Source organism: Anoplopoma fimbria, chromosome 21 (genome assembly GCF_027596085.1).
Source record: "Anoplopoma fimbria isolate UVic2021 breed Golden Eagle Sablefish chromosome 21, Afim_UVic_2022, whole genome shotgun sequence".
Taxonomy (NCBI): Eukaryota; Metazoa; Chordata; class Actinopteri; order Perciformes; family Anoplopomatidae; genus Anoplopoma; species Anoplopoma fimbria.
In genome coordinates, this window is record NC_072469.1 from 1,990,158 (window position 1) to 2,003,021 (window position 12,864).

A 12,864-nucleotide genomic window follows, 5' to 3' on the forward strand; every position below is an offset into this window, starting at 1 on the left:
AGTACTTTTCTTTCAAGAAGAAAAAAATAGAAATGAGTGAGATGAAAGAGACGATACATTTTAAAAAAGCATAATTTAGTGAAAACCCCTGAAAGTAAAAGTTATAAAACCAAGAACACCTTATGCACTTTGACTCCTTTGAGACTTTATGTCCGTTCCTTTAGTTTCCCGTCTTCACCCTGGAAGTTATGAGTTAGCGGTGATCATTTACAGAAGCCTGACCATGTAAAGCCTGTTCTGTAGGAGAAAAGTAAAAAAATCAATCCTAAAAGTGACAGGGAGCCGACAGAGAGGAGCTAGACCCGGAGTCCTTTGGGATTCACGGTCTTCCTGCAGAGTTCTGGACCAGCAGCAGTTGCCGCCTGTAGAAAAACATCCATTATTTTATTTATTCTAATTGTACATAGAGCTGTTGCACTTTTTTGGGGGGTTTTCTGTAGTTGTGTCCCTGAATGTTGTTAGTTCTGGTATCTCACTAGTTTAATATGTTGTCATTTTATTAAATTGGACTCAAAAAACAGGAAAATGAAAAAGCCTTTTGACCGGCTTACATTCCTGTTTTCACCCTCAAGAGTAACAAGAGGGGAGAAAAACTGTACTCTGTGTGCCTTTCTGTTGATGTACAGTGTGTTAATTCCACTTGTGTTGAATGTTAGCAGGCCGGCAGCTCAATAAACACTTAATTTAATGAAGTTCATCTGACAGCCAGGACCATAAAGCTCCGGCTGCAGCGCGGCTTTGTCCCGCCATGGCACACATAAAAAAAACACCAGCGGTGCAGACTCAATATTTAGAGTAACCCAGACAACGACTTCTCTTTGGTGGGAAGAAAAGCTGAAGCAGAAGGTCACTCTGTCTTCTCTTCACTGCCTTCCTTTTCTCATGTCACACCAAGTTTATAGAGCGACGTGTGCATGATGCAAAATCAACACTAAGTTCTTGTATTTAAACAGTTTCACATATTTCTTGATTTACAAAAACATGTGTGACCGTCTGCTTCACAGACGCCATCATCGTGCAGGACCCTGAACAGCAGTGATGTCACATAGAAGCTCCTAAAACATGCATTCTCTCTCCTGTCCACCAGGGGGCGACTCCTCTGGTTGTATAGAAGTCTATGAGAAAATGACTCTACTTCTCTCTTGATTTATTCCCTCAGTAAACATTGTAAACATGAGTTTATGGTCTCAATCTCTAGTTTCAAGTCTTCTTCAATACAGCATGATGTTCATTTAGTAAATGATGCTCCATTTAGAGTCAAACAGACCATAAAGCAGGGGATGCTTTAGGGCGGGGCTACACACTGATTGACAGGTCGCTACCATGGCGTTGTCCGGTCTAGGAGTAGTCCGCGTTTTAATCTTTAACCATTTCACAGTGTGTTTTCACTTCATGAAAGTTAATTTTGCCATTTTGGTTGACTGGTTGCAAAAAATACAAGATGGCAACTGCCCAAACAAAGACGACGTCCGCCATCAACCAAGATGGCGACGGCCAAAAACAAAGCAAGTGACGGCGTAAAACAAAAATTGCAACGGCCATAAACCGAGATGTAAACAACCAAAAAGGCCACACACAAAGATGCCGACTGACAAAATGTTAACCATCGACCTTATTCCAGATCACAAAACAAAAACAGATTAAAAAAAGCTGAAATGCCACAAAATTGTTGAATTTATTTTTAAAACCAAGAACATTCAGAGCCGGAGTCACCAGACCAAACCCCCAAAACCCGCTCCATCATCAAGTCCATCCTGACCTCCTCCATCACTGTTGAGAAATGACGAGGGCGGACTGCAGCCAATCAATCGCTCTGCAGAGAAGGTGATTGGCTGCAATCTGCCGTTCCTCCAGGACCCTGCAAGGCGGGCAGGAAGGATTGTGGCCAACCCCTCCCACCCGGGTCACCAACTGTTTAAGTCACTCTCCTCTGGCAGGAGGCTGCGGTCCATCAGGACAAAACCTCACACCACAAGAACAGTTTCTTCTTGACTACAGCCGGTCTCATCAACAAGACCCAAGACCCCAACTGAACCTGATTCCTGTCCCGCCCCCCATAGACACTACATGTTGCATGTACTTCAAGTCTCCAAATGTAATGCAACAAGTTGCACATTTTAGTTTTTCGCACATTGCATATATTCCTCTCACTATGAACAGTGATTTAGACACAACCATCACTGAACACCAGACCTTAAATCCATGAATGACGTAAAAAGTAAGTAAAAACATGGGCAGTAAATCAGATCCAGCACCAACCTTTTCTTTTTCTCAAGAACACACGATAGAATGTTCCACTGGTCTAAACAGATACGATGGAAAGTTTACTGTTTCAACACTGTTGTGGTGAACCATGGTCAACCCTGGGCATGCATCTTTTTTTAATCAGCTGATGTAAACAAGTTGATGAGTGAGAGGCTTCTGCTGCAGTGCATTGTTGGAATTACACTGTGGCTTTTTGGGGAGTGGAAGGTGGGCGGGTGCTCTACACATAAAGGCACAAACATGCAAAAATATACTACCAATACATTTCAACTCAAACTGAGAATATGTAGCCTCGGACAACAACAAAGACAGAGTGGTATCGACTAATGCAAGGGACTCAAAAACATAAAACAACAAAGATACCCAAACGACCAAAATGGAGACAAAATTACTACAAGGGACACAATACAACCAAAAAAAGACACAAAATGACCAAAATAGAAAGAAAACACTAAAAAAAGACACAAAACTACTACAAAAAGAAACAAAATGACTAAAAAAGAGACAAAACAACAATAAAGTGACAAACAACTTCAAAAAGACACAAAATTACTACAAAAAGTCACACACAAACAAAAAACACACAAAAAGACTACAAAAAGAAACAAAAAGGCTACAAAATGTCTTGAAATTGCTACGAAAATACACAAAAGCACCAAAAAAAGGCAAGAATGACCAAAAAAGACACATCCTTACTAAAAAAAGATGCGAAATGACTACAAAGGGACACAAAAGGACTAAAAAGACACAAAATGACTACAAAAAAAACTACAGTGACAAAAAAAGACACAAAATGACCAAAGAACCCACAAAATGATGACAAACAGACAAAAAACAACAACAAAAACAGGCTAAACAACTATAAAGTATGTGTGCCTTCTATGAAGGAGAGGAATTGTTTTTTACGGTCATGGATGCATCATAAAACATTTACTTTGCAATGATGGATGTCCACAACAAGAAGAGACAGCATTGTTTATATTGGACACACATTTTTGGAAACTGGTTTGCATGAATTAACGCACATGTTGACAAGTACTTATCTACTACTGTTTTCCTATTATTTAATTTAGGAACTGAAATATACAGGAAAATATGAATTTATATAGAACAAAAAAGATCTGCATAGTGAGCCTCAAATGTTCAGGAAAACCACACAGAGATAATAAGGAAGAAGGAAATAAATAAATATGTGGTCAAACTAGGAAACTGGAGGAACAGTTGGTCGTAGTTGTTCAGCCTGTTTTTACTGACTGAGAAAATCTGTTGACAGGTGAAGGTGGTCACATTTCTTTCTGCGGTGTAAGTCAACGCCATGAGTGAGGTTAGTTATGTGATAGACGGCCTCTGTTTGTTGAGCGTCAGTGAAACAATGCTGCTAATTCATCCATCAGTGCCATGGGTGGAGTACTGAACTACCAGACAAAGGCCCAGGGTCCAAAAAAGGAAAAAGGGTCCCCCGTCCTTCACCGACAAAATATCTCTCAAAGAGACACAAACAACCCGGGGTGAGACTCAAAATGACCACAAAGAAACATAAAACGACTACAAAGAGACACCACACGACTCCAAAGAGATGCAAAAAGACCAAAACAACAGCAAAGAGATGCAAACCAGCTGCAAAGACATTCAAAACAACCACAAAGCGACATAAAATGACCCAAAAGAGACACAAAAAACCCCACAAAAATCAAATACATACAAATACAAAGTTACACAAAACAACAACAAAAGGGGCAAAGCAGCTAAAGACACTTAAACCAACCACAAGAAGACTCAAAACAACGATAGAAAGGGGCAGAAAGAAAGAACTACAGAAAGACCAAAACAACTACAAAAAGGCTCAAAATGACAGTAAAAAATCTAAATGTTACTACAAAGAGACACGAAATGGCCGCAAAGTTACACAAAACGACTACAAAAAGGGGCAGAAAGAAATAACTACAGAAAGACCAAAACAACTACAAAGATACTCAAAATGACCACAAAGATGCAAAAAACAACTACAAAGACAGGAAAATGGCCCAGAAGAGACATTATAGAGATATTATGTCTCTGTGTGTGGCACCAAAATGGCTATATTCATGTTTATCTACAACATCTCAGTCAGTGAGCTGCAGCAGATTGTATGCTCAGCGTTTCAGAATCTGTCTTTTGATGTCTGAACACAATAAGGCCGCAGATGGATCATTTCACGCAGTCATAAAAAGCTCAATGCAGCTTTGAGGAGGTTTCTGTTTCTGATTTGACTCTTCAGTCAGAGGTGAGGTGATTCTCTGAACGTCAGGACGTCCTACACGATCCATATGGACTCAGCTCAGCCATGCGTGACTCTGGCAGCTGGTAATGAAAGCTCTGCTCTGAAGGTCTCACACACACACACACACACACACACACGCACACACACACACACACACACACACACACACACACACACACACACACACACACACGCACGCATGAGAACCACACCAGCGGTTTTCAAATTTAAAGCACACTTCCTAAAATAACTGATGTTTTACATCACTTCTAACATTTTGAAAACAGGATCTTTTTTGGGGTGTTATAGATGTTTATTTCTGTACGATGAAAGTTATTTTCGTCACATCCATCTGGCAGATATTGTTACAGCTGTTGCGTTGTACTGCTATGCACTACATTGTCACACTAAGTTGTTACGTTACGTTGTTACGTTCAATGTTACATTATGTTGTTAAGTTACGCTGTTTACGTTGTTACGTTGTTACGTTGTTTACGTTGTTAACGTTGTTTACGTTGTTGTACGTTGGTTACGTTGTTTGTAAGGTTACGTTGTAAGGTTACATTGTTACGTTACGTTGTTACGTTACGTTGTTACGTTACGTTGTTACTTTACGTTACGTAACTGGGATAAAATAGCTGTCATCTGAATTTTGCAAACTGGAATATTAAATCACAAAACACTAGTAACAAAAATATTACTATTATTAAGTAAAGTTAGTGGAGTTATGTGTAACGATTTCTACATGTAGATCGACTTTTAAGTAGGAGGAGAAGAGTCTTTGGACTATAATTTAGTGGATTGCTTTAATGGATTAAATGGTGTCAAAGATCAACAAATCAGAAATCACTAGAAATGTGAACCAGATTTTTTATGGCAGGAATTCATCTGCCAATCACAGACAAGTTCTGTTACCTGAACCTGGTGACAGTCAAGTCACACAGTGAAGAGCTACAGCCAAAATATAGAAGTGCTTTAAAAAACGACCAGCAGAAATCCAGACGCTGCTGGTAAATCCGTTACGAGCGTTCGGTCTCACGATGTCTCGCTTTAAAAAAAGAGCGAGGAGTTTGTAGGGATAAATTTAAGTTTACAGACTTCCTTCAGAGGCTGACCTCTGTTTAGAAATACTACCTTAACATGTGCAAGAAGTAACGAGAAATGTCACACAGTGTATTTCAGGACTGTGGAGGGAATGATTTTGATTCTTCAGACACACACACACACACACACACACACACACACACACACACACACACACACACACACACACACACACACACACACACACACACACACACACACATGCAGCTATAGACAGCTTATCTGATGCAGAACAAACTGAGATTTTCCTTCTGTTTAAAATTATAGTGGGTTAAAATGCCACAGGGCTGTGGGACAGACTGTGGTGCTGTTGTTGGTGTTTCACCCTGAAGGACAAACACAAACTAAACTTATAGACTGAGTCTAGTAGAAAGTACTGCGTTTAAGTATACTTCTGAAGGTACTTGTACTTGTGTTTCCTTTTCATGACACTTTCTGCTTCTACTTCGCTTTATTTATCTTACAGCTTCAGCTACTTAACAATGATATTTTACAGAAGCTTTAAAACCAATGATGAGTTTATAAAGTATGTATGTAACGATTGTTTTCATTATCGAATAACCTGCCTATTGTTTTTCTCCATTACTGGTTTGGTCTGTAAAACATAAGAAAACAAAATAGGACAATCTCAATAAATGTTCGAACCAGCTGTTTGAAACTTGAAAAATATTCAATTTACTGTTAAAATCCTCACATTTGAGAACTTGCAAACATCAAACGTTTATTTTTTGTCTGAAAACAATAAATTAATGTTCAAAATAGTTGATTAATTTTCTTTTGATAAACTTATTACAGTATTTTACCTGATAATACAATTTTTTTTAACTGAAGGAAACATTTATGCTGGAAATATTAAAACGGCAGAAGATTAAAAAGATGAGTAAATGTACTTTACTACCTTTACTTTACTATATACAAATACTACTGGACACTACTTGGATACTTTACGTTTAAGTCCTCTCTTTAATATCATTTTAATCCCGAAGTCTTCGTATTGAGGAACATTATTGCATGAACTGTTTGTCCTCACGCAGCTATTGTCGTGTGTTTGATACCAATGATCTTCATCGCAGACGTCAGTTTGTTTCCCACCCGTCCATCTGCTCCAGACCTGGAATATAATCCAGATTAATGCACACGAATCGCCCCCGACTCACACACACACACACACACACACACACACACACACACACACACACACACACACACACACACACACACACACACACACACACACACACACACACACAAGCACTCATTATATTGCCAAAAACACACACAGGGACACACAATCACATTTGAGTGAGAACACAGAGTCCTACTGTATTTCAAATGCATTATGTCTCTCTCACACACACACACACACACACACACACACACACACACACACACACACACACACACACACACACACACACACACACACACACACTCCTGATGGTGTTATCTGGGTCAGTGTTGGTGATTTTCGTATGGACACATCCGTTGTCTGGGTGACCCAGTGCCCATCATCGCATCATCAAACCTCTGCGTACGCATCATCAGCGTGGGACGACGTGTGAGAGCAGATTAAATCCTCAGGGATCGAATGAGGTGTTCCTTTGTGTGTGTGTGTGTGTGTGTGTGTGTGTGTGTGTGTGTGTGTGTGTGTGTGTGTGTGTGTGTGTGTGTGTGTGTGTGTGTGTGTGTTGTGTTCTCTCTTTGTGAGGACATTTTTCAGTTTTAAATGAAAAGGGAGCGTGGGTGGGATTTAAAACTGATAAAATAAAAATATATAAACACATTTTTAAAAGATTGGGAAAGGCATTAAGGCTAAAGGCCTACCTGCATATTACAGGTAAATATGGAATAGTAGTCAGAATATTTTTTAAGGTCAAGGTTTAGAAACGTTTTTAAGTAAAATTTCATATAAAAAAAATATTAATAATTTATTTAAAGGAAGTCAGTTCGACCTCAGAGGGGTCAGGTACAGGGGTAACGCTGTGGGTGGGATTCTTTTATAAAAGATAATTTAATTTAAAAGATAGCTTCAAAATGAAATGGCATCAGGGACTTGGAGGCTTTTTGTTGGGGCAGGTAAATAGGTAGAAAAGTTAAAAAAAAAAAATGGAGAATATATACATATAAATAAACATAAAAAATTATAAAATAGAAGTAAAATAAATATTAAAAAAATAATCCACACAGGACATTTCCCATTATCAGTTAAAGGGATAAGAAATAAAGGCAAAAATGTAATACAGTTTTTTACGATACAATAAACACTAAAATCTAAAGTTTTGCCCAATTATCAAAACCTTACACTTAAAATCGGCCCCAGATTTGCACCACTGTAAACAATGAGTTTACACTTTTGCAAAACAATACAACAGTGATTTGAAACACTAACACACACGTCTATGCATTAGACACAGAAGTATATCAAGATGTCACTTCCTTGCAATTCTAAAGCACTGACTATCAAATTACCACACCCATGAGCCAGTTGCTTGAAACTGCCATCAGGTGTGCAAAAAAGATTGCTTAATTGTAGACACACCAATCAGGTTTAAGCACAATAAAAATGCAGCAGGTGAGTTCACCAAACTTAACCAAAATGGAAGGAAGAGGAAGAGGGGGGGTTCTTTTTTTGTTCATGTTATGTTCATGAAAACTGGGAAATAGCATATGGGAAAAAAAAAATAACATTGTCAACAGCATTAGTCTTGTGTCCTGTGTGGTTTCTACAGTAATGCATACAAGTGTGTATTGTTTTGCAAAAAGTGTGCGCAGACATTGTGTTTACAGTTGTGCAAATCCGAGCAATGTTTTGCAAATTCACTGTGTGCTTCACCCATACTACTCTATGCACTTAGAAGCAGAATTAGCCGAAAGTGTTTAAGGTTTTCAACAGCAGAGTGTAACTGGTGCAAACAGAATTAAGTCATATGCAACGTGTGTGTTTCATATGGTAAAAGAATATGGTTTTGATAAGTTAGTGTATAGTTTTTACAAGAGTGGTTCATTTTGCAAAGGAGCTAAGGTGTTTTGCTAATTGGGTTTGTGATTGTGCTATTCGTGTGTTGGATTTTGCTAAACAAAACAAAACAATCAAAATTGTGTTTATTGTATTGTAAAAAACTGTAAATACATTATTAAAATGAATAGAACATTTTAATTCATAAAAGGCTTGTTAGTAATAAGTGTTGTAAAACAGTAATAAAACATAAAAAAGTAGGAAAAAAAACTTAAAAAGAAGAAACTTACAAATGAACACATGAAAGCAATATAACCACTTTGTAGGGGACGAGGAGTGCATCATGTCAACGAGGTGTCCTCACAAGTATAGACGGACAGTGTGTGTGTGTGTGTGTGTGTGTGTGTGTGTGTGTGTGTGTGTGTGTGTGTGTGTGTGTGTGTGTGTGTGTGTGTGTGTGTCTGACCTCCGAAGCCCGGCCTCATGGCGAAGTCGTGCTCCTCGATCCTCAGCAGCTGCTCACTCTTTATCAGCAGTGTCTTAGTGCTGTCCTGCCTCTTCAGCTTGTAGTCGATACGTCTGCACACACACACACACACACACACACACACACACACACACACACACACACACACACACACACACACACACACACACACACACACACACACAGTGAGTTGAGTGATCGGTCGGTTTATTATGGCTGTAATTGAAGGTTTTTAATTAGATGAAAACACAGTTTGTGTTTCTTTCTTTCTGCCAAAACCAAAAACCTCAATCAAAGACCCCAGGAACCAAACAAACACGTATGCACACGTATGAACACGAGCTGTGCACGTGTGTTTGTTTATCTTTATCTCCCACACAAAGAGTTTCATTTTGATCCCAAACATCCTCGCTGCTGCTGCAGGACTCATGATTCAGCTACTGGGAGGGAATCACTGTAATATAGAGAACAAGCTTTTCAAACTACATTTCCCATGAGTCCTTTCTTCCAGAAGTCTAAATTTGAGGTACTTGTACTCCATTCAAGGCTTTTGTTTTCATGTCACTTTCTACTACATTCAGGGGGAAATATTGTACTTTTTACTCGACTACGCTTATCTGACAGATTTAAATACATCAATAATCAATGTATCAGTAATAATGTTGAGGTTAACAACAAACCAATCAATCAATCAATCAATCAATCAATCAATCAATCAATCAATCAATCAATCAATCAATCAATCAATCAATCAATCAATCAATCAATCAATCAATCAATCAATCAATGAGTAATAATACTCTAATGATAGAATATATAATAGTACAACAGTCATAGTTTGAATACTTTAACTACATTTTACTCATTATACTGACATACTTTTAAAGAAGGAACAGTATTTTTTGACTGAGGGGTATTAGTACTTTTACTGAAACAGAGATTTCAACTTTAACAGTGTGATAGTAGTATTTTAACTGTAATAGAGTAGTTTTACTTTAACTGTGGGGTATTAGTACTTTTACTGTTACAGAGTATATTTCTAGTGTGGTATTAGTACTTTTACTTTAACTGAGTATTTTCACAGGGTGGTTTTAGTATTTTTACTGTTAGAGAGTCATTTTACAGTGTGGTATTAGTACTTCTACTGTAGTATCTGAATACTTCCTCCAGTATTTCTACCTTAAAACAGGAAGTGTAGAGTTCAGTTTAGTGAACGTGGTTTGTAGTGTTTGTTTCAAGGTTCATTTAAGGGATTATTGCGATACAGGATTGGGCTCAAACACACTGACCTCACAACAGTGTGTGTGTGTGTGTGTGTGTGTGTGTGTGTGTGTGTGTGTGTGTGTGTGTGTGTGTGTGTGTGTGTGTGTGTGTGTGTGTGTGTGTGTGTGTGTGTGTGATTGTCAAGCTGTGTGACTTTCAAAGAGGCTTTTCATTCGTCAGCAGAGAAACTCTCAAACACCTTTTTTTTTTTCCCGACTGTGTGTTCACCTGTTCACCTACATGTGTGTTTGTGTTACCCTGCTCTAAACACACACACACACACACACACAAACACACACACACACACACACACACACAGACACACACACACACACACACACACACACACACACACACACACACACACACACACACACCCACACGCACACACACATACCAGAAGTCTCCGTTCTCAGGCTATAATTACACCGTCTACATCCTGAACGTCGTGTCGTCGGGGTTTCCCTGGTTGAATGTCATTTAGCTTAAAGTGTATTTAAATACACAATGTGTTTTCTTTGCGTTTTCTGAGGACGTCACCACTCAAATACAACGTGTGTACATACGAGGTTTGCATTTGTTGGCTTGATATTCTGCTGAAAACACACACAATATGACGTCATGTTAAAATATTTAAAGCAGAGAGTTCAGCTTTAAGGTTCATTCATGACCTTTGAAAACAAAACAATGACTTCCACTTCCTTTGACATTCAGGAGTTTTTATGAAATGTTTCTCAAGTAAAAGTTTGAGTATATTCAGGAAAATGTAAAAGTACGACTGCTTTACTATTATATATCATATCATCACATTATTATTGCTCATGCATTCATGTAAAAGCAGCATTTTACTGTTTTAGTTTGTTAGAGAAGTCACCAGGATTTATTTTTTCGGACATTGTACTTTTTGCATGTACATTAAATGTTTTACATTTATTGTCCAGTGGCAGTTCTTAAAAGTAACTAGTTAAAGTTATAATAACGAGTATTTCAAGTATTACTTTTACCTTAAATTAGTATTTTCACAGTGTGGTATGAGTACTTTTACTGTAAAACTGTACTTGAACAGTGTGGTATTAGTAGTTTTACTCTAAAAGAGTATTTTAACAGTGTGGTATTAGTACTTTTAATTTACAATTGAATTCTTAAAGTGGTATAAATCCTTATATTTGTAAGTTATTCTCCATCTTTGTGCTTTAAATTATAAGTTTTTACAGAAGGATGATTGTGCTCACCACTCTTTGGGTTTACATGTTTTTTATTGGATGTCATTATGTAAATGTGTTCAGCTGCATTCCTTCATTCATTCATTTTTTCCAACAGGAGCTCCAGGAAAGCTGCTTTTTCTCCACTTGGACAAATCAGCCTCAGTCTTCTGCTTTGAAAAAAAAAAAATCTCATAAACTTAACATTTAGGGAAGACGTTTCCCTTGAGGTCACTTCTTAGAATTAAATAATCCCACTAGAAGTGTTTCTTTTTTCTGTGAAACAGAAGGGAAACTGATGAAACGCTGGGAAACTATGTGTAACGTGTTCGTCAGAAGTGAAATCACTGTTTCCTGACAAAACCACAGAATACAACGTAATAGGATGCAGCTTCAGAATTTCTTACTCTGATGTTGTTTTGAGGAATTAAAGACGACTCATGGAAGTAAAATGTTGGTGCCATACAAGGAAGAGGAATGTGTGGAGTCAAAAGGACGACATTTCTGTTTCTGCTTCATTGATTTTAAACCTTTTTCTTTAAAACTTTCCACAGTGAGTCCGACAATATGATAGAAGAGCAATTTTATATATCGATGAAGTACTTTTTAAACTTCTTTTTTAGTGTTTATACATTTTGATATGTTTAGTTGACTTTTTATACGCTAGCTAACTTCTGAAGCATTTGCTCTGAGCCTCTATTGCCGTGGCGTCAAATAAAATGCCAAAAGCAAAAAATACGGAGTGATGACACGTGAAATTACTTAAGAAATGATTCAGACTGGCAATCCCCAAATCAAGACATGCAAGAGTTTTGAGTACTAAACCCGTCATAATGCGCTCTTCACCAAATGTAATGCTTCATCACAACAGAGTCCTAACATATTATATTTATACAATGCATGAATGCATTTGTAAAATTTGAAAAAACGTTTTTTTCTTAAAAAGTGAAACTAAACTTAATATAAAAATATATCTTGGAAATCAAATGTTGACTTGCTCGGGAATTAAAAGCGTTGAAAATAAATAAATTTGTGGCACACGTTTTAAATAACGTGCTTTTTAATCTTCAGGCTTTGGCGGAAGGTTTCATGTTTTTTCAACTCAAAATGCTAAAGTCCACGTAAAGACATGAGTCATTGGTGTTTGAATCCAAGTTGAGTTGCAAGTCTTTCTTTTGAGTTTGTCAAGTCGAGTCTAGAGTCAACAAAAATGTGTGACTCAAGTCCACATCTCTGCTAATTAGCACATGCTAACTCAGATGCTCTCCACAAACACAACTGCTAATTAATGCTAATGTTGTTACATATCTAATGGATGAAAAATCAA

The 12,864-nt window shown here is 37.7% G+C and overlaps 1 protein-coding gene across 1 annotated transcript in view; it reads right to left on the minus strand.

The window, feature by feature from the left end:
• LOC129110803 (gamma-aminobutyric acid receptor subunit rho-3) overlaps positions 1–9,142 on the minus strand; it is a 15,949-nt gene extending 6,807 nt beyond the window's left edge. The window contains 1 exon segment of the mRNA XM_054623021.1: positions 9,052–9,142. Coding sequence (XP_054478996.1) covers positions 9,052–9,070 — 19 coding nt within the window. The 5' untranslated portion in view covers positions 9,071–9,142.
• Positions 9,143–12,864: the final 3,722 nt, after the last annotated feature.